The sequence below is a fragment of the Poecilia formosa genome, unplaced genomic scaffold, assembly GCF_000485575.1.
Source record: "Poecilia formosa unplaced genomic scaffold, Poecilia_formosa-5.1.2 Scaffold12, whole genome shotgun sequence".
NCBI lineage: Eukaryota > Metazoa > Chordata > Actinopteri > Cyprinodontiformes > Poeciliidae > Poecilia > Poecilia formosa.
The window spans coordinates 1620301-1647560 of NW_006799951.1; the positions used below are offsets into that span (position 1 = coordinate 1620301).

The 27260-nt window shown below is 37.7% G+C and overlaps 1 protein-coding gene across 2 annotated transcripts; it reads right to left on the minus strand.

Moving 5' to 3' along the window:
• Positions 1-4616: 4616 nt before the first annotated feature.
• On the minus strand, positions 4617-26378 carry sgms1a (sphingomyelin synthase 1a). 2 transcript variants are annotated; one of them, XM_007545295.2, is made up of 6 exons: positions 26272-26378; positions 10451-11300; positions 9265-9382; positions 7769-7922; positions 6647-6813; positions 4617-6156 (listed from the first exon to the last, which is right to left on the minus strand). In XM_007545295.2, the coding sequence occupies exons 2-6, from the start codon at positions 11062-11064 to the stop codon at positions 5980-5982; spliced, it is 1230 nt and encodes a 409-aa protein (XP_007545357.1). In that variant the 5' UTR covers positions 11065-11300; positions 26272-26378; the 3' UTR covers positions 4617-5979. The 2 variants fall into 2 exon arrangements, with proteins under 2 accessions (XP_007545357.1, XP_007545358.1); XM_007545296.2 differs by having other exon boundaries at positions 10451-11297; positions 26272-26372.
• Between the last annotated feature and the right edge of the window lie 882 nt (positions 26379-27260).

Below are 27260 nucleotides of genomic sequence, written 5' to 3' on the forward strand. Positions count from 1 at the left end.
TGAGCTATCCATTAATAGACAAAACTCTATTTGCACTCCAACAACATTATCTCCCCCGACTAAGTATGGTAGTAGGGTGAAGGACCACAGCACCGCTGAGAATAGAAGAGAATTTCCCTCTGCAGCCCATGAATCACACAGATGTTGCTTCTGGCGCTGTGTTGCACTGAAAGAGGAAGGGTTACTCTTAACTGAAAGATAGTGGAACATGATACTGTCATGTTAATGTGAAAAATAATTTTCACACACACCGAAGGGCCGCGAGTAGAGCTTTTCTTTAGTAACGTGACTGACGGAGCGCCGAGAGTAGCCAGATTGGAGAACAGGCTGCTGCAGTCTGGATGCCAGAGCGTTGCATTATTTGTCACGTTATCACACTACTCGTTTGTTTTTTTTTTAAAAAGTGATTTACAGCTTAAAATTTAAACGGTAAACTCCCCGAGATGTAAGCCAGCACTATAAACTACCACATGCAACTGATAGATGCAGCGAGAGTATGTCTTTGGCCTACTTTAAGAAGTTAGCTAAAGCATGGAGATGTATACGGCACAAACTTCCTCCTCCCTAGTTTCGGTTCGTACGGTTGTAGTGTGTGGGAGTTTGGCCGGACAGGCCAGCCCTGTCTCTCTGGGCTGCCAGCTAAATCTCCAGTGGGCCGCGGAGCCGGCTCAAAATAAATATGTGCCCCCCTTTCAACCGAGAAATCATCAGGACTTCTTTCTCTTTTGGCAGGCATCTGCACAATCCTCCACTTAAAGCTTCAAGTGAAACTTTCCTCGTCAGCTGAGGTCAGGATCTAATTAGTTGTTGTTTTTTTTTTATTTAGGTCTTGGACGCCACCGAGAGGCCTCTACGGTCAGGATCCACAAAGATCACTCAGCAACAGGTCAAACTGTGACAGTTTGAACGTTCAAAAAACATTGGCTGGGTGAAACTGGAGGAGCTTTTGATTTTGTGAATAAATTACAAGGAAACAGATTTTCACTTGATTAGTCAGAATTTAGCAAATTGTTAAAAACATGTTGTGTTGATTCTACTTTTATCCGAGATGAAATGTACATATTTTGATTTCTCGTTGTTTCATGTTGGGTATTTGTTTGTTTATTTCAACCTCAAATAACTGTCTTGTAAGGGTGGAAGAAGCTCCATCCTTCTAATCATCCATATGTCATATGAGGAATCAAAGCAGCGCACAGAAACATTGAAGCAAAAGAAAAACAACTTAATCGCAGGAATAAGGTTTTCATTTTGAAGTTCAGTGGTGTATTAGTTGTTTTTTTCTGAACTCCAAGTAACTAAGATGAGAACTTTCTTCAGAATTCCTCAACGTATTTTGCAGAGTATGTTGAATAAGTGTGCCCAAGTCTGTCTTTGACTAAAAAGTTCCAAAAAAAAGGAAAATTTTGTTTAATGCCTAATATTTTCCATTTAAGGAAATATAAATTTGTTATTGAAAATCCCATCCTAAAAGATGACAAACATTGTCCATCTGTATCATCTTTTCTCCTATTAAATTTACTTCGCTGATATTTTCCCCCCTCCAGAATCCAACTCTATTCGCCAGCAGCTCTATTTATATTTATTACCCGTTCCTTTTTTTTTTTTTTTTTTTAAGTTCTTCTGACACATTTTTGTACTCCTTGCTGAATGGAAATATGGCAAGAATGGCATCTCTCTCTGTTTGCATACATGCAGGTATTTCCATGGTTTTACTCACTTTAAATAACATTTCTCCTGGTATCTGTAGTTTAATTTTCTAAATTAACCTACTCAGTTATGCATTCCCTTGGAGATGAGTAGAATATCTTTAATAACTGCACAGTGTACGTGCTGAAGTTTTGCCCTTTCCGTACAGTGTATTGTTTTTTATTCCATTTTCATATATTCCAGTTATAAATTTAATACACACATGGGTATAGTTCAGACGTTGAAAGGAGTCTATTCAAAAGTGGACAGCAGTGAAGGATAAAAATGTTATTAGATATGATGATCAAACAAGTTTTAACATCAAACAAACCAAGTAAATACAAACACTAGCTGCCAAATGATGATTTCATTTCCTAACCAAAAACAAACAGTTTGTGATAACATGGCATTTAGCTTTTTCCTTTATTGTGGCCAACTCTTTAGAAGAATCGCTTAAATCTCTCCACATTGTTCTTTAGGCTATTTTCCAGTACGTACATCCTGTTTAATGTTACACCACATTAATTGATCAGGGCTCTCCTAAACCTTCGTTTTTAACTATTCAGAGGAGCATTTGCTGGTGTGCTTTGCATCACTGGCCTGCTGCGTTACTCAAGTGAGCTTAAGGTTTAAGATCACAAACTGCTGATCGTTCTCCTTCAAGATTTTCTAGAAGCAAGCGGAATTACACTAGTGTCATTACGGTTAGCCACATAAGATAGCAGAACGGGCCTTTCTGTTCTTTTTTGCTCAGCAGTGGTTTTGGCCTCGGGACTCTCCCATGGATCAATCAGACAGTTACAGCTGATCCAGAACGCTGCTGCTCACATTTTCACTATTAAAGCCAGGAAAATAGAGCAGATCTTCAGTTTAGACGTCCTTACACTGTAGGACACGGTGTAGCTCAGAGAATAGACTTTAAAACACCGCTGTTAGCTTATGCTTATGTTACGCTTAGGGACTTAGGAATCAAAATACATTACCCCCCTGGAAGAGCAGCAACAGCACATCAGTCAGGAGTAGCATCCAAATATTCCTGTGCATTTTTGACAACAGGAGTCACATTCTGACAGCAGCGAGCTATGTGATGCATTTAGCTGAAGAAACATCTACTAACCTCAGAGTACTGTACAATGATCATAAAAAAATGAAAAGGAAAAAAAAAAAACTGCAACAAATTATTGGATTCGAAATGTATATGCTGGTATGCGTTTAAACAATGCGGTTCGCCGAGGATGTTATGAGAATACTTGCACATTATATATAACAGATGCATGTTTGGAAGGTGAACAAAAGGTCTAGAGAGCAAACAATGTCACAAGGCCGACTCTACCGAAATTAGCTCATGTCACTGAAGTGACTCAATGTCCCCACCTACTGGCGTTTTGTAGATCTGTTATGATGTCATCTTCACAAACAGCATTTATCATTTTGGCAATAATTGCATAGAGGGATGTGGTACGTAGCTCAACTTTTTGCTAAATCGAGTAAAAAAAAAAAAAAAAGTTCGTCAAAATGCAACTTTTCCAATTCTACTTGAATAATTTACCGTGGTTGCAGATGTAATCCCAGAGGAACTCATTCATTCTCATCAGAATCTGACAACCTCCAACCTCAGCTAGAATTAAAATGGTTGGCTCCACTTGCAACTGGAAGTAAGTCTGAAAAGTCAGTGAAAAAACATTGACATTTTAGAGATTATTGATTTTACTAAATAGCTTTATTGTAAAATGCATGGAAAAGCCATCCATCCTTCCTCAGATCCTGTATCTGAGATAATCTCTCAGTTCTTCTTTGAGGAGCTTTCCAGGAAATTTACAACTTACAAAATGGAAACCAGTAAATGTCCAGGATATAATTTGGCCTTTTTGAAAATGAATTATAATGTAGTTTTGTGTTTATATTATACATTTTACTCTGAATCGTGCGTTGGCTCACCTCATGTTTTGGCATTTCTACACTAGATGAAACTGTCAATTCTGAAAAACAAGAAAAGCAGAACTTGTTCAGCATTTGTACTTTCCCCCCCCAGAAACAATTATTTAATGGAAAGATAGTCAAGTTATACATCGACTATCTTTTGTGACAAAGCTACATTCGCTTTTGTTTTTCCAAACAATTTCATTGAAATCCATTTCAAAAACAGCAACAAAAAAAAAGTCATGTAAAAAACTGACAGTACGCTGATAATAAAACAAATACTTTATTGTAAAATGTTTTATTCAAAAACATTCCAAGTAGATTCCTATACCTTGACATATTTTACAAATATGTGGCTTACACAAAAGAACAAACAAACAATGATATAAAGTGGGTGAGGACAGAGAAAAATGCAAACAACTAACTTTTGTTTGAGACAAAAACATGAAAAAACAAAAACTTGACTGGCAAATTAAACATAGCTTTCATCTTAGTCCAGAAGTTCAATCTAAATCAGAGAACTGTTTGGATTAAATGGCATCTGATGTTAAAAGTATGGCTATCATGTGAGGGGGGGGGGGAAGGTGCTGGTTCTCTTTAAAAGCTGAGAAAATCTTCTCAAAAAAAGTGAAATAATTGGGACTCTGAAACGATAATACTCCTGCTGGTTTCACTTTTAAAAACAAGGGGCATTTTCTTCAGCAAGAACTTGTACAAATTGTTATTCATACTCATTTGAATATTTGCCTCATCCAAAGATTAGTGCACGTCTTTGTCATAAAAGCCGCTGAATAGAATTTGAAATGAAAGTTCTGCTGCATGAGTCGAGTCTTCCCCTACGCAGAAAGACGTAATACTTTTACAGTTCAGTCTGTTAAGCAAAGAAAAAATAAACAACACCACATGATTTGGATGGATACGGACACATTTTCACATTCAGTAAAAATAAAATAACACATTAGATATTTATGATTAAGTCAGTTCTATGCAGCAGCGATTTAAGATTGTTCCCCACAATTAAACTCCAGAGGATTGTTGATGCACAAACTGAAGGAGAGAAGCTTGAAAACAAAAAAGAAGAAGAAAAAAAAAAGATGCATATAAACTAAGCTTTCAAAATTTACATGGATACATGTAGAAACTTTTTCTCGAAGCTTCATTGTTTCGCGTTGCTTTAAAAGCGTTCGGCTTCCGCACGTCAATGATCTGATTTGAAGCTGAGACTCCGACTGGGGAGCGAAAGAGGGGCTCAGCTGCAAGGACGCACAAGACGTGTCCGGATCCAGGACAACGACTCTTATCTCTGGCACCTGGGAGATCATCTCTCATCGGATGGCCTGTTAGGAAGCAGTGATTTTCAGATAAGCTCGTCTGAGAAAGAAAGTTAAAATTAGCATCCGTGATCCGGATCTGAACGAGGCTCACGCTGGTTCAAGACTGACTGGTAAAAACAGACAGAAGACATGTTCTAAACTTAAAATACAATTAACAGTCGTTTTTTTTTCCTTCTTCTTCTGTTAAGCGGATGTGGTAAAGCATCAGAATACTGAAATCACTGCACTTATATTTAGGAAGATCAATCTTCTGATAAGGCTAAGCGTCATCTTGGTTTTTATACATTCATAAGAACGGGACTTGCAGTTATGGGGTTAGGGCAACAACGCATGTTGTGACAATCAGGCTGAGGAAGGCACTGGGTTTATGTTATACCACATGAAACTCTTACGCTCTCCACTATCCATCTTGAAAAAGATAAAAATCTAAAAAAGTTTTTTTTTTTTTTTTTTTTTTTAGCTGGAGATCATTTTGCTATTGAAAAATAAAGTTTGACATATTTAGAAAAAATATCATCTGCACCTTTGATTCATTTCAGCAAGGAGAGTTTACCAAAAAGCAAGCGGCTATAAAAAAAAAAAAAAAAAAAAAGTAAAACTTATGGCATTTTGGTTCTCAAATAAGCATCTGTTTGACTCTGACTGCACAAGAAGTCTAGAGACAGAAAACTGTTGATACTTTTGTGCTGAGGGGAAAAAAAAAATGGAGCTTTACGAGTTTATTAAAATGATATATCCGCTACTGCTAGCAGAAATGTTTGTGATCTATTCCCACTGAAGTAAAACCAAATAAATTAGTGTGCTTACAAAAACTTGCAGAAATGGAAAACAGGACAACAGAAGGAAAAGCAAATTGTCTAGACGGTCACAGTGCTACCTATTTAGACCGAGAGATTCCTGTTAGTAAGGGTGAAAAGGACAGCTCTACATGGAACAGTGCCATCTTCCACAGATTAAAAAAAAACAACAAACAAAAAAAAAAAAGAAAACATAGCACTTGTTTAAGTTACAGTCCTTGCATGCTTCAGCTCGACGGGGGTCACTGCGTGTCCAGTCGGCTGTACTTCGCGCCACGGTTCCAGTGCATCGCCCGAACTGCGAGGGGCAGCTGGTAATTCCGAGGAACTGTGCCGTTCACGTTCTCTTCGAAATACTGGAAGAGTTTGTACCACCACACCCGCGACAACAGGTTGCTCTGCGACGTCTCCTTCAGCGACTGAAACACACGGACAAACACGAAGGCCGTCAATGGAGTCACAGAATCTCTGATGTGGATTTGATTTTTGACAAATAAGCCGTTATATGTCTCACAGTTCGACTATTGCTCGGCTGTTTGACATAAACTATCAGAGCGTGGGACTGACAGAGGGCGCTCTGGTCTCTAACAAACCTCTCGACCTTCACTGAACAACATTAAAGTACACACACTTTCTATCTTCTGGAAGTTGAGTTGTGTTGCATTAAATTTTATCGTATTATAGATTTACAGCTGTACACTCCCTTGTATCGGTCTGTCACATAAAACTAAAAACATTAAAAACATACATATAAGTCCGTGAAGGACAGAAATCAGAAATATAGTGCGGCTTTGTAAAAAAAAAACCCCAAAAAAACACCAGAAGTAAAATCTCAAACTGTGGCGAAAAGGTTCGATGTGGCTCATCACGGCCAACTCAAACTGATCAGGAGTTACCCTGTGAACTCACCTGCTGGTTGGCTATCGTGTGATACCACCAGAAGAGGCGGGTAGTGATGAAGTACGCCACGACCACGTCCACAGTGTAGTGGTCGTGGGCCAGGAGGATGCAGAAAATCCCAGTGGCGCTCAGTGCCAGGCAGGCCCAGTGGTACAACCAAAAGCGCCTGGGTGAATCTGAAAGGGACACGGATCCAACGCACACAGAAGGGGAATTTTAATCAGCAATGGAATACTAATATTATTATTTAATTAATTGTTCTTACAGTATGTACACATTTGTGTACACATCTGTGTGTGAGTGGATATATTTTCCTTGTTTGTTCCTTTTTTTACCTACTAAAGGGTATAATATGCATTGTTTTTCTATTATGACTCAAAATGAACCAATTAGTAAACAATAAGTGAATAAATTACGCCAAAAGTTCAGCTTGTACAACACGCCAACAAGGGCAACGTCACTTAAAAGCTGTTCTACTTTTTAACCACTAGATGTCAGATCTGCATCAATTAGATTTATGGACACGTGTGCTAGACATGTACTTGACCTCCTTTCAATAAAACCTATAAAAAAAATTTTTAAAAAGGGAAAGCGTTCAACACCAAAACTGAAGGCGAAACATGATAATCTAATTAAAATATCAAGAACCTGCTTCAAATGCTAAAGATTTCTTTCACGAAGACGGATCGAAGTAAAGAAACTGATCTGTCCAAAACCCCCACAGCATTGCACGTGACAGCTTGATGAGTGGTCACATAAAAAGTCCAATTCTCATGCACCGAAACCAATCGTGCAAGGAGAGAGTATGCTGGTGGCGTAACGTTTCCTCTCCATCTTTGCTACATCTACATTTCCTCGTGAAATCTGTTGCTAAAGCAAAGTCGAACTGAAACCACAAGCATCACTTGTGGCAGTGAAAATACTTTAAAAAATAAAGGACAAACGCTAGCCTATTAAACTTCATGTGCAAAAAAACATTTCAAACGCAAAGAAGTCCGACAGCTAGATTGTGATGAAGCGTTTCTAAAACGAGCTGTCCACAAGTACACAGAGGTCAAAGGTGACTGAGAAGCTAAATGTCCTCCATCTCATCAGTCCTGACTAATACAAAGACAATACGAAGCAGCTTACACTCCTTGATGAAGAGGAACGTGAGTGTTAACATGACAGTGTGGCCGCTGTAAAGATAATCTCCACACATGGTGTGGGAGCCTGTGATGGAGAGGCCCCCGCCTGCGATCATTTTCATTATTCTCCTCATCTGCGCCTCCCAGTTCCCGAGGAGCTGAAACACACAAAGTCACACAATAGAAAGTTATTCCAAGAGAAAAAAAAAAAAAAAAAACTATGAAGATATGACAGTTGAAAATAAGGATGTTTGATTTCTATGGGTTAAACACATTTTTCCAGTAAAAGTTGTGTTCTCCTTACAATAGATGTTATGTCTTACAACACAATCCAATTAAAACAAAATTAAGATAAAATAAATCAAGTTAATGCTGCACAAAAAGAAGTTTTTTGTTGTTGTTTGTTTTAATTGACCTCCTAACATCTTAAGATGGCGCAACTTTGACGGATATAAAGGAAGCATTTGATTCCAGTATAAAACACCTGGTTCAAATCTTCATCCTTATCCAGGAACTCAACCTTGGTAGCATTTCCACTTTAGTTTCATGTTCCTCATCACAAATAGACGGTGCTTTAAACTTATTTTTGACATGACAATGTTTCCCGCAGTAAATGCGTCTTAAGAAAACTTTTCTCATTTCATCGCAACATTCTACAGTTCCTTAGAAAAGTATTTTTGTATTAGTATTTTTCATATTTCTCCATGTTACAATCACTCACACCACTGTTTTAAATGGGATTGTATCTAATAAACCAACACAAAATGCTGCATAACTACAAAACTGATTCATGGCTTCCTATGTTAATTTTAGAACAAAAAAAAAATAAAAAAATCATCTGACCTGACCTGTATTTGTATTCAGTTCCCTTTAATCTGATAAATAAAATGTAAAAAGTCAACTTGTGAGTTTAGATAAGAGCATGAAGACATAAATTCAATTGACAATAGGTAGGAAACCCTGAAATTGTTCTCCATCCAATCTGACAGAGTTTGAGACATTTTGCACAGAAGAATAGGGACAAGATTTAGTCTACAGATGTATCTACGCCAAAAGACCTCTAGTTAGAAGCTACAGGTCTAAAAAATAAATGCACAACTCAATTTTAAGCATTTTACTTGATAAAAAAAATAAAACCAAAATTTCACAGTTGTGCATTGCTTCTTGTTCGTCTTAAAAACCCCCAGCAGTTTATAGATGCAACGTGACAAAAAGTATGAACAGTACTCCAAGGTGTTATGTAAATAATACTCTTTAAAACTGATAATATGTGCAATCAAGCGAACAGAAACCCATACAGGTAGGTAGGAGCAATTAAACCTGTTATGCAATCAAAACATCGTGAAGCAACAGCTCAAAGGTCCACGCCACCGAAGCTGGGCATAACTTAGAAATGTTTACTGGAAAACATGAACAAATATTTCTGAAATTTATTTATTTTTTTCTTTAATTTGCTAAAGCCATTTACTTTTAATTTGAGACGCAAAACAAGTATCCTACCTTTGGTGAGCACTTGAAGTGCATCCCAGGAACCGGAAGAGTAGTGATATACATTGTAATACATCGGTAGAGATAGAGTGTTCCTACAATGAAGAAGAACCTCCTGCCTACAATTGATCTGTGAAGAAAAAGAAAAGAAAAATGATCACAATCAAGTCTAGCATAGCTGAGAACAGACGCATGTCAGTATTAAAAGGTACTGAAGTTACAACTGCAAAACCACAACAAAGGCTCGGGTCCTTTAACTACATCTTTACAAAAAAGACAAAACGGGGCTGACTCAAAATATTTCCTACAGGGAAAAATGTGAAGAATTTTTCCCTGTGGAGACCCACACACAATGCAATAGTGTTTTCAAACTATGAATTCTATAAGCAGGTAAAAATCCCAACATTTCAAACTTTTCCAGTATAAAATTCACAGGTTTCCAACATATTCTGAACATTTAGGAAACGTTTACCGAGTTGGGCGCCATCATTTTTGCAGTTATGAAAAAACATATACAAGCCTGGCATCCAATAAAGGATTATTTCACAGATTTTTATTTTACTTTTGTATTGATACAAAGTCACATAAAATCTGATCACTAATCCAAAAATATACGGGATTTAAGATTTCTCACCAACTCTATGATCTGTTATGTATTTAGTGTCATTATTATTCCAAACAATGCATTAATAATAATAAAAATAAAAAAAACGACTGAGTTCAAGTCCAGTTTCAAGGTCTGATTTAAATGAGTCAACAGGTCAAGAAAAATACTGACATTGCACATTTTTGTGTCAGTCAGTTACAAAAAATAAATAAAAATAATCAGTAACCTTGTGATATAACAAAGATAAAAGACATTATCTAAATATAAATTAGCCATTTTTTTATAATTCCACTTTTTTAGCATAAATAAGGTAATGAGGAATAAAGTCCAACACTCAATTTTCCCTTTTTTATATTTAAAGGCATTTTTTTCCCCCTCTTTTCAGATTTTTCAAGACTGCAGTAACTCTAATATAACTGCACTAAAGTCAAAACAACAGATAACAGCTTATAGATATAATATTTCAAATAGCAGCAACAAGACCATGTTTTGATTTTTGCACACGCACCTTGAAACTGTGGGATTTTGACAGACCCAGGCCTATTTTGGAGGAGTAATGAACATGCTGAGATGCAACACGACGGTCCGTACCTGTGCTTGAGAAGCATCCACTGTATCAGCCACAGGCCCACCAGCAGCATGCCGTTAATCTCGCAGATGGAGAAAGCCCATTCGCGCCTGTCAAACAGGTCGAAGAACTTATCGGGCAGTGGCGGAGTGTGCTCCTTCGGAGGAACTCGTTCGTGGACCACTGAAATGACGACACTGGTGGTGACGAAGCACACCACAGCATAGATGAATGCTATGCCCGTCTTCCCCCACTCTGTGGGGAATGAGGAGCGAGTAGGTTCTATTGTTGGCATAGGAATGTGGATCATCTCCCGCTCAAAGTCCTTCCTCTCCAGCGTGCCATTCCTCTGAGGCTTGCTAGTTCCGTTGGGTATCCCCGCTACGTGCCCGTTTGCGTGACCGTTTTTGTGATCCTCGATGTGGGTCTCTATCCGGAGGATCTCCATCCGCTCCAACAGCCGCTCCCCGCCGTCAGGGGACACCCTCGAGAGGGGAGGCACCTTGAAATCTGCCTCGGTGAGCCTGAGCAGAGCGGGGCCGTCTGTCTGACTGAGGGCATGGGTGTACTCTGGCATACTCTCTTTGCTCAGCCAATCAGAAACATCTTTTGTCGACCATGCCGCCACGTTCTTCATCTTGAACAGTGGTCAACGGTGAGGATTAGGAGAGTCCTCAGATTAGAGGGCAAAGTTTATAGGAGGAGCGGCCGTCTATGAGGCAGTAGCAAGACATCTGCAGTTCTGACACATGGTGCGTCTTTATCCAGGGGGAGTCCAGGTTCCTCTTGACATCCGAAAGAGAAGGAAGGCAGCCGGGACTCCCAGGAACAGACGGTTTTCTTCACCTCAGCAGCTTCTTCAAAGCAGCTCTGCTAAAAGGACAAACATGTGCGTGTTAGATTTTAGTGATTTAAAGTAATAGCTTTAATTCACTAATAAATATCATCAAAAAATAATCCAGCTATTTTTTTTCATTTAAGATACTGGAAAAAAGAGAGGCAAAATCAGTTTGACCTGTTAATTAAACACATTAACAGTACCAGCGGCCCCTTGTGCGATTTTCCTGAGTTCATTAGAAGTCAGATACAGGTTCTAGAGAAATATATTTTTGTGCAGAAATTGGGATATTCCGATTTCCTAAAACTACTGTGCGATAGCAGTGTTCCCCGCCTGCATCTGCAGCGGTGCTCATGAATTTTTGTGAGCCGCATACGTCAGCCATCTTCATCGGTCGGCTCCATCCGAGTTCCAAAACAAACACGGTAGACAAAGCATCAGCGTCAAAGAAGCTTGTAAAGGCTTCCCAGAGTTTTCAAAGGCCAAAAGATCTAAAGTATGGGTGTACTTCAGTATGAAGGGTTTGGGTTCTCTGTATGGTTTTGTGGTCTGCCACATTTTCCACTGAATTTCAATTAATGACTTCATTAAAATGTCAGATTGAAGAACACACTGCCTGCGTCCAGATCAATTTTTTTGTGCAGTTCATTGTTTATTCAAATTTTATTTCAAGTAATGCAATAAATGTAAATGAAGTAAAACTTGCTTTTGGTATTAGTCAATTAAACTAAAAAGTAGTCATTAGATTTATACAGTCAGTGTCATTAGGACACTAACCTCCTAAACTACTTTTTAAATAGATGTTACAAAGTCTTAAGAGGCCATGAACTACTAAACCGATTCACTCAGACGCTGGTACAAAACGGACATCTATTAATAGAAAGCTGGTGTCTTATGTTGTACACATAAAGTTAAATCTCAAAAGCAGTGCATTATTTCTTGCCAGTCATCTCAAAAAGTGAAATGGTCATTATAAACATTAAAGACAAAAAAAAAAAAAAAAAAATTGTAGCTCTTATTTTTGCTTTATTAGTGATTTTGTCTTTCAGTAGTAGTAGGGTGTGAAACCATGAGTTTTCATTAGCAGCTTTTTACAGTATGCCAATTTTCCAACACACTGAATTTTGATTATTATCTGTAACTCATAATTACAAAAGTTAAAAGAAACAAGGCTTGGTATGTTTTACAAGGATTCTGTAAAACATTTACAGTTTCCCTTTCCGAGAAGACGAGCAAGAAATATTGCACTGTTATGCAACATTCAAATTTTTTGAGATGTGCTTGTAAATGAATGTAGAAATAAATGAAAGAATTGGAGGAGGAAATGAATTGTGAAGCATTTAATAAATGAAGAAACATAAATCAAAATGTGATGTCAGCCAAGATTTACGGCTGTGCCAGGAGGTGCAATATCTTCTTACGAAATCTGAGGAAACTGAATAAACAAAGGAATGTGTCAGGAAAACAATACACCACATATAAAAAGGCACAGGAAATGTGCATCTTAAAAAGAAGGCCCACATTATATCTCGATAGTAACCATTTAAAAACTTCTTTGTTTTCAAACAAGCTTTGGCTGGGAGCTGTGCAGACCAGTTGAATCATGTGCATTTGTCTTCATTCATAGCGACGGGCAACCTGAGAGATTCTTTTGAGATTTATCAGCAAAGTAAGTCACATTGTGTTCTCAATGCTGCCAAGTTGGCTACTATTTCTGATGTACTTTTTTCTTACAATCTGGTACATATTGTTACATTTCTGGATGAATGATGGCTTTCTCAGGATTTAATATATTGGCTCATTTTAATCACGCCCAAAAAGATAATTTTACTTTCTTATTTTATAAAAGCTTTCAAAATCATTACAAAAAACAATATAATGGAAAGCTATGATAACAGAGGGTTGATTTGGTCGCCAGCACAAAGCCTACACATTACAAGTCGCAGGCACCGTGTTAAATCAAGCAAGTTCTAAGTACTTGAGGGAGTAAAATATAGTAAAAAGACAAAATGTCTACAATGAGAGTGCACTGAGAGACTTCAAAACCAAACCTGTGGTGTTCTTTCCTTTGGTGTGTGTTTTTTTTTTTTTTTTTAAGTAGCTCACCTTGCCAGGCATTTCCACTTTTGTGGTTCAAAACAAAACTGAGACCATGCACATTTCTGTTTAATGTGGTCAAACCTATCAACCTCAGAACGCCTCCGTCCTAAGTAATGTTCACCAAAAAATAAATCCATTATTTTCAATCTTAAGCTTTATTTCAGTAGGTGGCTGTAATTATCGAATAGGTCTTTAACTCAGTACTTTTAGTCCACTTGTTTTACACGATAAGGTCGCTTCATGATTTCAAACAGGAAATGTCCTTTACTTTTTCCTGTTTACTTTTCAGTTCCTCCCAAATAGCTCTTATAAAACTTAAGGAAACAAAGTCTCCAGCAAGACAACATCAGTAAACATAAATTATTTTCACATCCATTACAGACTGTAGCATTAAAGATTTACTTCAAATGATTTTAAACAAGAGAATATATTCAGCAAATTATTCAGCCTGTAAACAAAATAATTTCTGATTTGTAATCACCTAGTTCTATAGTCAAAAAAAAAAAGAAATCATAGTGTGGTTTGGCTCACTCCAAACTCTAGGCAACAGCTGTGGACACAGAGATGAACTAGGACATCTGTTGCATATCATTCATTTGTTTACAGACTGCGATGTCAGTGGTAGACACAAGCTGTGCTTCGCTCATGTGCGGGGGTGTGTGGTTGTGGGGGAGGTGATGATGAGCTGGAGGCGAGCTCTGATCTGCAGCAAGGGGAGGAGATAACTGGGTGTATGAGGCTGAATCCGACTGGTGGAAGGGCCCTAGAAGTCCGCAAGATTGGAGCTGAGCAGTAGGTCTGCAGCCCCAACCCTGTCAAAAGGGCAGCAATCCGACCATTATGCATCTGTACGGCCGGGTCTGGACAGGCCCAAAGCGGCGAAACTCACTGGCAAGCTGGATGGTTGGCAGAACAAACTGCACACCCGCACCTGATCTCGCCTCGTTTCTGCTTGGAGGCCTGTTCAGTCAGGCCGGTTTAGTTTCTCCAACTTCACCTGGATTCAGAGTAATGTCACGTCGCACAGCTTATGTGTTACATAACCGCCACAAAGAGGAAAAATAAAGCATACAGTATCACATAGTATCGTGTAGGGGGGAGAAAAAAAATTGTCCAGGTGAGTCTCTGAACTCAGTGGAATGTCAGCAGGTGTGAACAGTATTGAATGAAGATAAAAAACACGCGTGACGGTTATCCATTACTTCAGACTGTTCCCACATCATAGATTAGTTGTCTCCAAGTCAGCTGTGGGAACGACCTTTGGTCTATGAATCAGCTTAACGCTCATTGCGCAGAAATAATCTCCTTCAAATAAATAGGAAAACAGACCAATTCTGAACCAATAAACAACCTCGAAATTAAAAAGGGTAAATAAAATACATTGGCACAGTGTTCTACAAAATATACAATTGTTGTGCTTTGTAGCTAAATATGCAATTTTACATATTATTATTATTATTATTCATATTGAAGAATTTATGAAAGGTGGTGAGGTGGTGCCAAACGTTTATACTGTTGAATTCAGGTACACAAGACAAGTCAGCTTTTATTTACGAGCAACTTACCACCATAGCCAATGAAAATTCCTTCACTACTACGAAAAAGAAACTAAAAGACAAACTATCTGGAACAGACAGAAGGAAGTCTAACCATGAAACGTGTTGCATTTTAAACAAGATGTTACTGAGTCACTGAAGCGCTTATCTTTTGCCTGTTACTATATAACTAAATCACTCAAAGGAAGGTCTATAGAAAGAGCTCTATTGTAATATGTTTACACTGAAGTTCTTTTTACATCAGTGACATCATTCATTTGGACCCGGATGCTTAAACTACTTAAGGAAATCGCTGTTTTTTTCCCCTCCCCGCCAGCCTCACCGCAAAAACGTACAACCCTCAGAGTAAAGCAAACACAAAGAATAAAAAAAAAAAGCCTTTGGATGAACAAGGCCTTTGAAAACCAAAATCGGTTATCAAACATTGAAGGTCCATAGCTTATGATCAGAACATAATAAATGCCTTTTTTTTTTCTTTATGCAATTTCATTTATATTTTTATATAATGTTGAATGGGTGTGAGAATTTATTTTCTCAATGAAATTTTAACATGTATAAATAAAAGTCAAAATAAAATACAATTTGTTGGTAGTTCATATTCTCAGTTTGAATGCAGTTTTGATGAACTACAAAACTACAACTAAACGTAATGAAGTTGTGTTGCTTTGTCCAAGACGGTGTTTCGTGTCCTCATGAAAATAAACTTTTTGAACCTTGATTTTCTTAAATCCTGAAAGAAAAAAAACAAAAAAAAAAAAAAACAAGCAAGTGCCCAAAGAGATCAATCAGATGTTGGCATAACTGGGACAGAGCGGCACATGAGCCTTTTGTCTTATACTTTAAAGTTAATAGGTTATTTAGGATTTAAAATATGATTTATAAAACCGGCCGTAAGGATATCAACACTATTGGAGCAGTCAATCAATTGGCACTATAAATATAAATAGATCAAGTACTTTTGATAATTATAACTATGTAGTTGGAAACATTGCAAGATGAAAATAACTAGAAAGTATTATTAATGGATGGTTAGAAAAAAACTGAAGAAGTGTGCTACTTTAGCCAATAAATTCTCCACTGTTCAAGGTTTGGTGGGGTTGAGAGGAAGCCGCACTCGTGACATCAGGAAAGGATTCCACTGAAGAGCGACGATCCGTCAATCTGACAGTAACATAAACACCCCAGGTTTAGTAGATGGACTGGGACTGGCCAGTTCAATACAGTCAATAAAAATGGCTGAAATCAAGAGTTGCTCCACCACAAGCGCCACTTTTTGTATTCCTAAAATACCTGACCTCAATTTGAGCTCAAAGTGGCACATCAGTCACAGTAGTGCGTTCCAAAATCTCCTTCCAGAAATTTATCAGATCATGCATAGTGACCCCCTGAGAGGCATCCATGATTATGGTATGTATGTGGCTTAAGGTGTAAAAGTTGATGTTCCCCACGTTTTACCTTTATTTTCAAAACTTGGGTGCATTTGTTAACATGTTTTCAAACCACACACATCCAAAACACCATGGGAGGCAGGAAAAGGGTGAACACCCTTAAAAACAGAACAGCAAAGACATCAAATATTGAGCATTTAGCGCTCAAGCAAAACAATACCATTATAAAAGATTGCTTTTATGCACTATAACATTTTTTGCGCAAGTCTATATATCAAACTCAAGCTAAGTCAGATATTTCAGAAACAATAATTATTGCTTTTTTGGGTGCGTTCACACTACAGCCTGCAGTGACTCAATTCTGATTTTTTTGACTTAATGCGACCTGTATCCGATCTTTTCATGGCAGTGTGAACAGCACAGGTCGGATTCTTTTTCGAATGTGACCCATATCCGATACGTATCCGATTCAAATGCGACCTAACGTCCAGGTCGCATTCATCCGAACTGAACGTCACTGATTCTCAACAAATCTCACTATTCTGCGTCCTGATACGCGCAAGTGGGAAGAAAAACAACAACCATGATGGATTATATGAGGATTAAGTTGTTAATATGTTTCTCCGGCCGGACAACAACTTCAAATATATAAGCTAAGCTCCACCGTTAGCCTCCATGTTTACTTCCGCAAACACTGAGCACTTCTTCTTCTTATGGCGGTTGGCAGAACACTGAGAACGCCGACGCTATTGCGCCCTCTACTGCGCATGCGGGACACTTTCAGGTCGTTTGCCCGTTCAGACTGCAGAACTCATACAGGTCGCATTTACTGGCAGTGTGAACGGCCCGGCAAAAAAATCGGAATTGCCAAAAAATCGGAATTGAGTCACTTCAGGCTGCAGTGTGAACGCACCCTTAGATTTAAGTAAAAGCAACTTATTTTAAACACCGTTTTAGTGTAATCACCAAAGAAACAGTTTTCTCAGAGATCTGCTTTTTGTATTTCTGACATTTGCTGCAAACCATTTTCCATATGCGACTTAAAACTGAGCTGAACTGAGATCAACGCCTGCTCTATTCTTTGAAACGGCCACCTGATTAGGCCAATTTGACACACAGCATCTGGAAAGTTCTGGTGGCGTCCCGGTCCTGAAAGTAGAAAAAAAAACACAAAAAAAAACAGCAAACCTACAATTCCTTGTTCTTCTCTGGTTATCTGAATCTGACACATTTACACATAATTATAGACAATCAACTATCAATTTCTGTCACATAAAAGAACATATGATATTCCTCCCAACAGGAACCAGTTCTGAAAACAAATAGGCCAGCTGCTCTCTTTGTACAACATGTTCTGAGCTCTGGGCCTTTTCTTTACTAGTATCCACTTTCAGTTTTTATTTTATACTGCGTCACACCAACAAAAGGTAAATCAGACGCTCTCACCTATATCCATTTACACTTGGCATACAAATGCTGCATACGTGAAGAATAAGAGGTCAATATTGACTTAACTGGGCCAGCCAGGCCTATGTGAAAGACAATATGGTTACAAATTAACTCTGTATTTTTTTGTGACTTACACAGTGGCTCAGTCACAGTTTTTGAATGAAAATATGTCGCTGCAGAAAGGCTGAGGAAGTCACCAAGGAAATTCAGAAAAATGTAAAGTCACCAAGTAAAGCCAGTTCTTAGAAAATAATTTAAAAAAAAACTGACTGCATGACAGGTCACATTTTTCTTTAACTTTAGGATTTTGAAGCTAAATAAATCCAAAGACTTGTTGCTCCTCAGTTACACGTCATCAACAACTTGTGAAGTGTGTGTCCACGTTTTCTGGTTTTCGCTTCAAATTTCCGCTTCAACAAAATCTAACATCTACTGATGAAATGTGTTTTCTGAGAAGGCTTTGAAGTTACAGTTCACCATTTGCGACTAGATCACACCTTGACTCGCAATTCTTTAACAATTGAGTGGGCCTGTTTAAAGCAGAAACTTGGTACTCATTCACCGTTTTGCCTGTTTTGTAAGGTCACAGTGTCACCAGTATTTGCCAAGAATGGCTTCTTAAAAAACAAGTTACGATGAAGAAAGAACAGTTCTTGAGCGCATGGAAGTCTTTAAGTGCATGCTGCTTGTGGTTGAACTTGAGCAACAGATCATACATTGTCTTATTACATGTGGCTCTAAGGTCAATCTGATGTGCAGTTCTGTGGAAAACCTATGCGCTTTCCAGTGATGTCCTGAGAAACACATAGGTAAAAGTTAAGATTTAAAAACCCTACGGAACGCCTGAACGCTCTTGCAATGGATAATCCAAGATTATCCATTGATTTTTTTATTATTAGTAATAACAGATTAGTAATTTGCCCAACTTTTCAAGGTAGCAGGTTCTCACTAAAAAAAAACAACAACAATATTTACAATATCATTAACATAAATATTTCTAACAATCTAGTTTCTTTTATGCAAAATGTCTTGCCAGCTATTTTTGAGTATGGTTGCCACAGTTTTGTAACGTTTATCATCATCTTTGCAAAACAAATGATCCCATAAGAATTTATCATCATGAGATAAACTAATTGTTAACTTTAAAAGCTGAGGCAAAACATGGGATAGCTACTGTTGCTGTCCTACGTCTTTCACACCAATTGATTGACAAAAGCTAAACTTTGTTCAGAAAGTTAAAACTGGTTCTTTTTCCTCACACACTTCTGCTCTTATCTTTTGTCGTAATGAAGGAAGACGACCAGTATTATACAATGAGGTAGCCAGAAAGTAAATCACATACAAGCTAAACTACTATGGCAAAACAATATGCTGGTTAACTAATAGAATAAAGGACCCGTTCATTTCAACACACAACAACTATTAACAAGGATGCCAAACAACCAGACCATCTGCTGATGAGAAAAACGCCCCCGCAGCTTTCTCAAAAACTTTTAAGGATATCAGACACTTAAAAGCCTCAGAGGAATAATAAACTACCACCCACCTACCAACATTCAGCTGCACGCCGCTTCTACACGTCGTAAAATATAAGTAGGATGGCACACGAGGGATCTATCAGCAGGAAATAATTAGGCAGCAGTGCATTATTTAGTGCCCACAAGAACAATGGACTCTTCTTGACAGCTTCACAATGACTTTGTATGAAGTGAATCTTTCACAACTGATTAAAGGTTATGAGATCTACAACACTTGATACATTTTTTTTTTTGCTTTAATGAATCCAATTTAAATTAAAATCTTCAATGTCTTAACAGCCTATTAAATGTCTATGAAAAGAAAAAGTCCTCATCAGTATTGACTTTTATATGCGACACTTAATATGTGAAGATTGAAAATAACTTTTTCACATTCTTAAATTGTACAAGAGCTCTGTGTCCCAAAAGAGGAAATAACATCGATTCATGAACATGTGTTGTAATACCTTCAAACTTTGACCAACTTGCATGAGTTTTTGAATTTTCCACTCACCGTTATCTTAACAATAATTTATTAACTCTCTCTATATTTTCATGAAACATCAACCCAGATCGAAATTATTAAACACGAGTACAACTATCTAAAACCTAAAACCATGTGCAGAAAAAGAGAAACTTTTTCTGCACATTATTTTGCACAGATGTTCTTTTTTTAAAACATGTGCTTTTATGAGCGCAGCGGAAGTTGGGGCCGTGAATCGTTCTTGGACTGCTAGACAATTGTTTCACGCAAACCGTTTGTACACAAATTCTCAAAGGAGCGCGTGGAGAAACTCAAAACATTCAGCAGACTCAAGCAGGGAAGTTGGCAAAGCGCGTTTTCCTGTGACAAACCCTTAAAAAGTAGTCACAGGGCAGATCTGACTCAGGCAACACAGAGGACGGAAGCAGGGTGTGGCCTCCTTCAACTGTCTGTTTGATTTCCTGTGCTCTCTCATATTGTGAGAGCACAGGAAATCAAATAAAATAAATGGGGAAAAGTAAGGCCTGTTTAAGCACCCCTCTGAGGTTAAATATCGCCAATTCTTGATTTGTTAACTTTACTTTTGTTGCTCTGTAAAAGGTATCAACAAACCACCGAAAGCTCTGAACAAATGCTTCGAAAGATAAAATTAGACCTTCTACATCCCTTCTGTGTTCAAGAAGTGTAGGTTCAATAAATGCAGATTCAAGTCACGTGAGTTTTAAAAATGTACCTCACTTGTTAAAAAAGAAAAATAGAGAAATAGCACTTTTAGAGTGTCACTTGGCATTTTAACTACACCAGACTCATTCACATTTAGCAAATAGTGAAAGAAACTTTAAAACTTGTAGGACTGTGCAGGAACTCAGCTCTCCAAAGGAAGAGTCTCCAACAGATTAATCGCATTTCATAGCCACAATTCATTATATTAAAGATTAAACTTAAACAGAAACTAGAGTGCACTCAGGGAGACCTTACTTCAATGACAAATAAGCAGAGATTTTAATATTTCAAGTTCTCCTCACACACCTATTATCACCAGCTAATATTCTTAAATTAACACACTGATCAAACTACTCAGATTGTACAACTGTTGTCCTCCAAGTTAAAATCAAAATCAGACAAAATTGAAACAGGTCTGACCTTAAAGCGACACTGGTTAGTAGAAAAACTGATCGAGCGACATAGCTCTAGTTGTGTCCCTATATTAAAAATACTAACAATATAAAAGTCACAAACTGAATAACGGACCAGATTCATCTGCAAAATCAAATCATTTGCTTCAAAATGTTTATTGTTTTTAACAAAATGTCCCTTAAGTACACAGACTTGCATCAGAGTTTACCATTCAAAGAAATGCAACGTTCCCAACCAAAAACAACCAATCAGAACCAGGAAGAGGATCTTTGCGCCGTCAATCATCCTCATGCACTCACTGCTAAATGTTTTAATTGAAGAGGAACAACTTACCGTCACAGAAAAACCGCTTATCCGCCGTCACAAGTGACCATGCCAACTAGTCTGAGCATTGACAACAGGCTCTGCTAGCTGCAGCGTAGCAGAGAGCTACTATTTGAAACTTGAAATCTTGATGGGGAAAATACAGAGTTCGGGTTCAAACAGGTTAGACAACAGAGCTGGACGAACAATCAGCCGGTCATCAGTTCAGAATGAGACTCCTTTCTCTAATTCCTTATCAGAGAGAATGAAAGAAGCTTTAAAATCCAATCCAAAACAACCTCGCATGCAGCCATCGCTTTCTCTTTGTACTAAACACATCAAGTGTGTGCAGCTCATCTACTTTTCATACTAAGCTGTCTATGTAAAGCCAACAGGCTGACTCACCTACTCATTTATTTAAATTTAATCCCATATACTGACATGAACTCATTCAGTAAACTGATACAAAAGCCTCAAAGACCTATTTGCCTTGCACTCCAAAAGCAGTTGTAGGCAACAGAAACAAAACTGGGACAACATGTGACTAACAGTAAAGCCAGATGTGTTTCTAATGACAGCGGAGGAAGCATCGGAGGAGTCCTCCGGCTCAAATCATCTCCAGTCAGTGATCAATCATAAAAAGATCACAGCCATTAGGGCTGCAGAAGCAGCCTGAAATGCCACTTCGATTCAGAGGATCAATCATACTTCCTAATGTAAAATTAATTTTTAATCCGGAAAAAATAAGCATTTGGAGCCAGATGAGCCCATTAGCTTTAAAATGTCAATTTGTTTTGAACGCTAACCTAATTAGAGGGAAAGAATGGAGCACTGTGCCATCTGTAAACAAACCTAAAGAAAAAAAAAGAAAAGAAAAAAAAAAAAGCAGCAGATATCTGGTCTAGATTAGAAATGCTGTCCTTTCAAAATGAAAGCTGGTATCCAAAACAGAAAAGCAACAACTGTTCCCACTGCTGTCAATATAAAACAAACACCTATGGATTATTTAAGCTACGTTATTTATAGAAAACATGTGCATTATACACAGACTTAAGACCAAACATTGGCTAAATTTAGCAGTTCTCATGTATTGTGGAGATATTTCAAAGCCACATTTTGTTTTTACAAACTTGCATTAGTAAGAGTTAAAGCTATAATACCATTTAATCTGCGCTCTCAACTTGCTTCTGTAACAGATTTACACACAAGGCATTTGCGAGAATCAATGTCTTGCCCAAGGACGTTTCAACACGTGGACTGGAGAAGCAGACAAATATGTAAACCATGCAAGACATGGACCACAAAGCAAGAGGAATTTCAAAACAAAAACACTACACCGTTAAAGCTGATTGAAGGCCAGTAGAGGTCAAAGACTACATACTATGTGGCTAAAGAAGATCTATTAAAAACAAAAACACAGCCATTTTCTTTTCCCCTTTTTCTGTCCGAGTCGCTGCTTGGTCAAAACGGCCGTTGTCAACTGACACAGTTTTCCAGAACTGAATCACACAGACAGCTCATTGTTTCCACTAAAACTGCTGCCGTGCCCGCGCTCGTACAGCGCGACCCTCTCTCTTCCTCGCTCGCTCCGAGCCTGGCATGATTTGGGCCGGCAATGCTGCTTTCCAGGCTGGATACAGTGACAACAATAACCCCCCTTTCAACATTTTGCCCTTTTGACACCGTCCGCCTCACACGCTCACACACACACATAGTTTGCGAATGTGAAGATTTGCTTTCTCACCACTTTCCCCGCTGCACAGACATCTCTCTGTTGGTTCAGATAACAGCCTCCTTCAGCTGATCTGTGTTTGCCAGTCTGTGTGTGTTAGGTTTTTATTTTGGGGGTGGGGGCTTGTGGGGGGTGGAGTGTGTCTTGGAATTAACCACTGATGTCAGATTGTTCTAATAAACATGCAACAATTATTTTGTTTAACACATCTGTAATCACTTTCGGCCTCTTTCTCCTCAAAAGGGGAACGGGTGTACAGAGCTGTGGGTGAAAGACGGCTTCATCAGGTTTTCTGGTTTCAAAACAAAACTTGCACCTACTTAACCACTACTAGTTAAGTAGGTGTAACTACTTAACTAACTATTCTGAAGGATAGTTCAGAATCTTAAAGGAGGGTTTTGTTAAAGGGGCATAGTAGCAGATCTCTCCTGTAGCATTGCAGCTAATAATAGGTCAGAGTAGAACCGAGACCAAACTAGACACCTACTACCTTGAAATAAGTTATACCAGAAAAATAACACAAAGTAGCTCATGCAAATGCTTATGAATCTGTAACGGTTTCATGTTTGCATTTCCACCATCTCCTACTTTAATTTCCTGTTCGTATTATTTGCTTTTCAGTTAACCACCCAAGACAAACATTGAAACGGTTTAAAATACCATCTGCCTATCCTGAGTTGCTTCAAGCTGGTAGAAGTCCACTTTGATTGAGCATCCTTTGGCTGAGCCGTTAGCCAGGACTTATCCTGAATGTACAGACCAAGAGCGTCGTCTCCGTCTGATAAAATAACTACTTTTAACCAGAGATCTGGCTTCTCCAGGCCAATAAAGTTTCAGGTTCCCTTCAAAGTCTTAACTCTCAGTTACTAATTTGCATTTTTCCCTCACTTCCTTTTGAATTTTAATACAAGACAAAGGAAGCAATGTGACACAGCTTTTTGTTTTTACAAAGGTAGTAGTATTTAGTCCATGAATGACAAAATCATCCTCGTTTACCCATTAAAATATAAAACCTTCAAGTGATTTTTATTCAACTAAACAAAAGAAAGGTTTGGTACATTTCATGAATAAGAAAAATAATTCTGATTATTTAATATTTGACCTGTCACTCACCAGTGAGAGCCAATCAATAGAAATACTTGGTGGTGATTTTGGTTTCAGGTCACTTGATTTTTGCATCTGTTTCATAAACACACAATGCGAGTGTAACAGTATCAAATTACAAGAAAGTTAAAGAAAAATGGACCAAGGAACCTACAGGAAAATACATATTAGTTTTCACCTAGAAAACGTATAACAGAACTTACAAATAAGGCTTTTACAATTTGTCATAAAAACTACCAATTCTGCAAGAGTTTGCGCTTGAATAGCTTTACATTAGAAAACATTCATGTTGTCTATTTTAGACTTGAGTTGAATGTTTTTTTCACTGACGTTAATATCTTGGGAGGGCAGCGTTACAGAACGATATGATCTAAAGTCTGGAGCCTAAGTTCATAAATCTCATAAGAAGTAAATGCAGCACAACTATAGAAGGAAAAATTTGGTTAATGAGAATCAGATCAATGTCGATGCAATATCAAAAAATAACGTGGAGATTTCATGTTTTCTTAAGACAACACTGCCCTGTTGACCACAAACTTGTCCTGGGGCTTCTTACTGAAGTAAAATCAGAAAGCCAGAGAGTTGGGCTTTAAAAGAAAGGCCACTTTGCATGTAGGTGTTACAGTTTCACAAACAAATTACCTTGGCAAACAGCTGTGCAGGCCTGTCTGTTTTGTTTTTCTTTTACATGTGGGACAATTTGTTTTTTTTTAAGCAGATCAAAAACCAGTATCCATGTTAGACGTGCTAAAAATAATGCTTAATTATGCTGCGTCCTATATATTGTCACATGCATGTTTCTGAAAATAGGTTCAGAAACATGCATCGTTTCTGAACCTATTTCAATTAAATAACATTTCATAAAATTTCAGGATATACTCGAGAAAACAGACAAGTTTTCATATTGCAATCATTACACTTCATTCATTACAAGTCACCAAGATTTCCACTCTGTACATGTCATTTGATGTAGTTTGTTTAGTTTTAAAATAATAATAATAATAATAATAATAAAAAGATTAGAGGCAAAAACTCATAAAAATGGAGATAATCTTATTTTATCTTCTGTTTAATTTGAACTTCTATCAAATAATTTGAAAGCACATATTTTTTCCATATATGGAAAAAATATATGGAAAAAATATATTTTTTGTCTGTCTGTCTTATGTTATAATCATAAGACAGACAAACAAACAAAAAATCCTCTGGAGTACACCGGACCTTAAAGAAAATTGGTATCGGAAGAAAGCCTGATCTATGCTCCTACCTACCAAAAAACAGAAAAAGAGAAAAATTCACAGCATTCATTATTTTGACGACGAATACATTCAACATGTAAATCTCAATCAAATATTCATGCACAGAAGTGCCTTGTTAAAGACGCAAATGGTCATATTTACTGTCTGGATGATGATAATAATGATGATAATAATAATAATGTCAGTACTTTTTACAACTCTGATGTAACGTATTGCTCCTCTCTGTCTGAAAAGACAATATAAGCCTTTTTTCACAGCAATCAGTCACTTCTACGAATTCACACCTGTAAGATTCAGAGACAAACAGCTGGCAGAAAAGTGAGTGCGTGTAAAACGCAATTCACTTCAAGCTCACGCATCGGACGTGGTTAGACTGTAGGGGGGTTAAGGGCTTATGGTCTCATCTATTCTAAAAATAGATAGCAACGCTCGCGTCTTCCAGACCACAGCTAGCATGTTAGCTGTAATACAATCCATCCAGATTCACAGCGAGATTTGGGGTCGGGGGTATCTGTGCTAACAACCAAACTATTAACTATCGTGCCACAAAAATCGTATTTGAATGTGAAAACGTCAGTTTAGTTGAGGTGCAGCTTGGGCTGGGCCCTCTCTTAAATCCGGCTGGATAAGGATTAGTAACGATACGAAGGGATGGGTTTTTTTTCGGCAGCTGTTGAAATGTTTCCATTCCAAGGCCAATGAGGAGCAGTGTTTAGCTAATGCGGTTTCTTCCTTCTAAACCTATTGCTCTGATGTAGGTAAACGATAAAAGGGTTAGCCTTTAGCACAATACGGGCTATGGTTATTCCATAAGTTTGTGCTATACAATAGTTATCGCAATAACTAACAGCTACCTCGATCCGACTTGTTTTCTAAACCAGCTCCCCCCTCACACAACGCCAAGAAACCTCACAGGAAATGTAATGTTTGTCTTTCCGGCGAGGACAGTGGCAGGTTTTTGCTTAATATAATCTTACCTTTGCGATTCTGACAGGCTTATCAAAACGTCCAGGCTCCCAACGCACAGTGATAAGGAGCCTCTCCTGTAAAGTCTGTTTTCATGGGTAGGCGGTTTGAAGTAGGCGTCATTCCTGGTGCGTTCAAGTCCTGCCGAAATGTGGGATTTGCCATTTCCGATACAGAATTGAGCAAAAAGTGTCAGGTCACGCAAATTCAGCGACGTAATTTACTTCTAATATAAATGACATGGGTAGTATAAATTACACACCGCAATATATTTATTTGCTTTTGTTCACTTGAATGCTAATGCATATTTTTGAATCCAGTCGGTGTATTACACGTGGAGGTAATGACGATGGCTCATTTCACCTGGAGCCACCTGCTGGCGCAGGTTTTAAATATTTACACAAACTATTTTAGTTTTAAAAAGTCTTTTCCAGTTTTAGGTTAGGTACGTTGATCAAAATGTTAGCTAATAGACATATTAATAATAACATTTTGTAACTTCTCATTCTTTTTTACATTTCTCAAATTCTCATAAGTATACTTAAACATTTATGTATGTGATAGAATTATCCTTCTAAGTAACTTAATGGCAGAGGCAGTACCTAAAAATTGTACTCAAGAGTTGCACCTCTTCAACACAGATAAAAGTAAAAGAGAAAAGTTAAAAAATTTCTTAAGCAAGAGTAAAAATATTTCATAAAAAATGCTACATACGTACTTAATACTGTAAGTGATCATAACATCTGGTTTAATATCTTAAAATGATGAAATCAGATGGACAAAAATATAAAGTCATGTACAAATTCAGGTATTTTAAAGGCTAAAATAAAAAAAAATAACTGAAATACTTACAAAATAAATTTTAAGTAGAAGAAACACTTTTCCAGATTTGTTTTTTTTTTTTTTTTTCATGTAAAACGTATGAAACTAAAACAAGAGGGAGTGTTGGAACAGGGTAAAGTACATCCTTTTCAGTTAAAATATGTTTGTTCTTCAATCA

Coding starts and splice junctions, on each gene's coding strand:
- sgms1a (XM_007545295.2), bottom strand. CDS start 11,064: ATGAAGAACGTGGCGGCATGGTCGACAAAAGATGTTTCTGATTGGCTG. Junction 9,383..10,450: donor TGGATGCTTCTCAAGCACAG/GTACGGACCGTC, acceptor TTTTCTTCACAG/ATCAATTGTAGGCAGGAGGT. Junction 6,157..6,646: donor ACACGATAGCCAACCAGCAG/GTGAGTTCACAG, acceptor CGTGTGTTTCAG/TCGCTGAAGGAGACGTCGCA.